At 44.3% G+C, this 2823-nt stretch overlaps 1 protein-coding gene across 1 annotated transcript; it reads left to right on the top strand.

The window, feature by feature from the left end:
• Positions 1-654: 654 nt before the first annotated feature.
• pmp22b (peripheral myelin protein 22b) lies at positions 655-2550 on the top strand (the record flags this gene model as incomplete). Its single annotated transcript, XM_080542510.1, has 4 exons — positions 655-720; positions 1673-1764; positions 2079-2172; positions 2528-2550. Exons 2-4 carry the CDS (start codon positions 1687-1689, stop codon positions 2548-2550), a joined length of 195 nt encoding a protein of 64 aa, XP_080398636.1. The 5' UTR covers positions 655-720; positions 1673-1686.
• Positions 2551-2823: the final 273 nt, after the last annotated feature.

Raw genomic sequence — 2823 nt, 5'->3', positions numbered from 1 at the left:
AGCTTGTTCGGGGTGCGCAAAATAACCTTAAATGTCTCCACAGCATTGTTAATGTTAATGTTAATGTTAATGTTAATGTTAATTTTATTTATAATGCGCCCCCCATCCAACGTTTACATCGGCCCGGGGCGCAGAATTCCTATCATAACCCCATGTGACGTCCTATGGGAAAGGAGATCCCGAGAGATATGATTGCATTCACATTCTTGGAATACAAAAGTGGTTATGTGTCATGTGCCCCATGGTATCCATGAGAACCAAACAATGTTTCGAGAAACCACCCCAGAGTGAGTAACTTCCATGTGGCTTTCCTCCGCAATTACGCATGTTTGTCTCTCTGGGTTAAGTTGGGAACCCTAGCTGTCATCGGGGGGGCACTCCCCCTCCTTGACACAGCGACGCACGCAGGGCGTTGTTCCACCGTGGGTGTGTTCGTAAAAACGCTCTGGAAATCTGATCAGCTCTCATGGTATGCCTCTTATCCAATCAAATTACTTGGTGCCTTTATGACGTGGCGCTCCGCCGCTCTCAGAGCGGATTTACGAACGCAGCCCGTAATGAGACGCTTTATAACTGCAGCTTTAAAACCCTGACAGCAATCTAGTGAGAAGAAGCTCTTGGTACCAGCGGACTACACTTTCTTTTTTGGGGGGAAACTTTTGTCTTTTGCGCTTTTTCGTCAGAATTGTTTTTTGTGGAATTACAATCACTCCGATCTAAGTAAGTGGACTTTGCTCTTCTCCCCTAGGGTACATTTGGGAAAGATTAAATGTAACACATCAAAGCATGAAATCTGTGGGACGGAATAACGCGACGGGCTTTCCTCACTTAGTGAGAGAGACGCGCGGGAGAGGCGGGGGAGGGACATTATGGTTATAATAATAATATACAGAAATGCGTAAAAAACCTAGTCAGACGTACTCGGATGTCCACTTTATCGATTATTTGTATAACAGCCCATGCTCAATTTATTTTCCAATTGCACAGCTGTAGAGAGAGAGAGAAACCTGAATCAAAGTTTCGTTCAGCATAACTCTGCAATGCTGCTGAAAAGTGATTTCGTTTTAAAACATGGTACATTATTATACAGTATTCTGCTAATTAGTCACTCAAATGTACAATTAAATAACAAATAATCGGCATATCATTCAAGTTATTTTAGATCATCATGAAAGGTGAAATGAAAGTGAAATGAAAGATCCTGTCTCATCTCAGTTTTACTTTTAGTGTGCACTTATTACAGGTTTAAACTGTTATTACACACTCATAACATACAGTCATGTTAAATAACTGCTATATTGAAGGCTGAAGCAATCCTGGAAAAAGGGGGGGAAAGCACTTACTCCTAGGACATTTTCTGACACTTTTACCGCCATAAAAATGAAATAAATCCAGGCGGAATGTTTTGCTTAATAATTAATAATAGGGTTAAAAGGTTTAATACAGACTGGACATAAACACCATCATTTTGTAGCTCTCTCTCCGGCCAGAGAGACATCCCACGGTCCAGATAAAGTTTCGGACAAGGCGCTGTTCCGTGGTGGGAGAGGGGTACTGCACGGACACGCCCATGTCCCACCACATTACTGGGGGAAACATTCACCGACTGACTGTCCTGTGTCCTCTCCTCTCCCTTCATTCTCTCTCCTTCTCATCTTTGATCACATCTCAGCTGCTTTTGCAAACATGCTGCTCCTGCTCCTCGCCATCATCCTCCTGCACGTCGCTGCCCTGGTTCTCCTGTTCGTCTCAACGATCGTCAGCGTGAGTCAAATCATTCCTTATCGATGACTTATTGATCAATGAATGCACCTGTTTATCTCCGTGTTATCTCTCAGTCCGGCTTTTTAATTGCAAACATTCCTGACTTGTCATAGATGGACTGCAGATGGAAAGAAGTGTGTTTCCAGAAGTATGCAATCGTGCAAGCTTTGAGATATTTACTCGACTGTGATATGTTTGCTTCTAGGCTATGGCAGCATTGGAATGTGCACTTTTGAGTGCTATTTAAAAGTGCAGTGTAGTTATTTAATTAACACACTACACTATAATGACACATGATATGTTGTTGCTCACAGGCCTGGACGACAGGGCAAACTAGCAGCTCAGACCTCTGGACTAACTGCTCTACTACCAATGGAGGATACCACTGCGACCCCGCCAACACTGGAGGTAAGACTGCTGAGTTTACAAGCAAGAAACTGTAAAATGTATGGTATGGTTGCTTTTTTTCAATAGTGAACTTGGATTAGAAATGCTTCAAAAAAAGAAGAAAAAAAAAGAAAAAAAAGAATTACACACGCACATTAATCAAACTGGGTGTCATTATTGGGGGACATGAACTCTGATAAACTGCCCAAAGCCCCCCTCTCCCCCTCCCCTGTTTACCAGGCCCTGGTGGGCGTGTCAGGGCTGCGCTGTGACTCTGCCGCCATCTAGGGGTGAGAATGTGAACCTGTAGGTTCGATCTCCCCAGCTCATAGGCTGTTCTCTGTATAAATAGTCGTGGTGTGATGTCCATATTCAGACCCCATGTTTGGGAGTCCGTAGTGACGGGATGAAGGTGCAGGGTGGGGCTATGTAGGGTATTTAAAGTGCTACCTCTAGGCAGGATTGCTGTGTGTGTGTGTGTGTGCGCATGTGTGTGTGTGTGTGTGTGTGTGTGTGTGAGTGTGAGTGTGTGTGTGTGTGTGTGTGTGTGTGTGTGTGTGTGTGTGTGTGTGTGTGTATGTGTGTGTGTGTGTGTGTGTGTGTGTGTGCGTTACGTACATACGTACATGAAGGGAGGACAACCTCCTTGGACACCCTCCTGCAGGACATAGC

Source organism: Nansenia antarctica, assembly GCF_963989245.1.
Source record: "Nansenia antarctica genome assembly, chromosome: 11".
In the NCBI taxonomy this organism is placed as follows: Eukaryota; Metazoa; Chordata; class Actinopteri; order Argentiniformes; family Microstomatidae; genus Nansenia; species Nansenia antarctica.
Note: the sequence above shows the minus strand (reverse complement) of the source record. Positions and strands in the feature narration are given on the sequence as shown.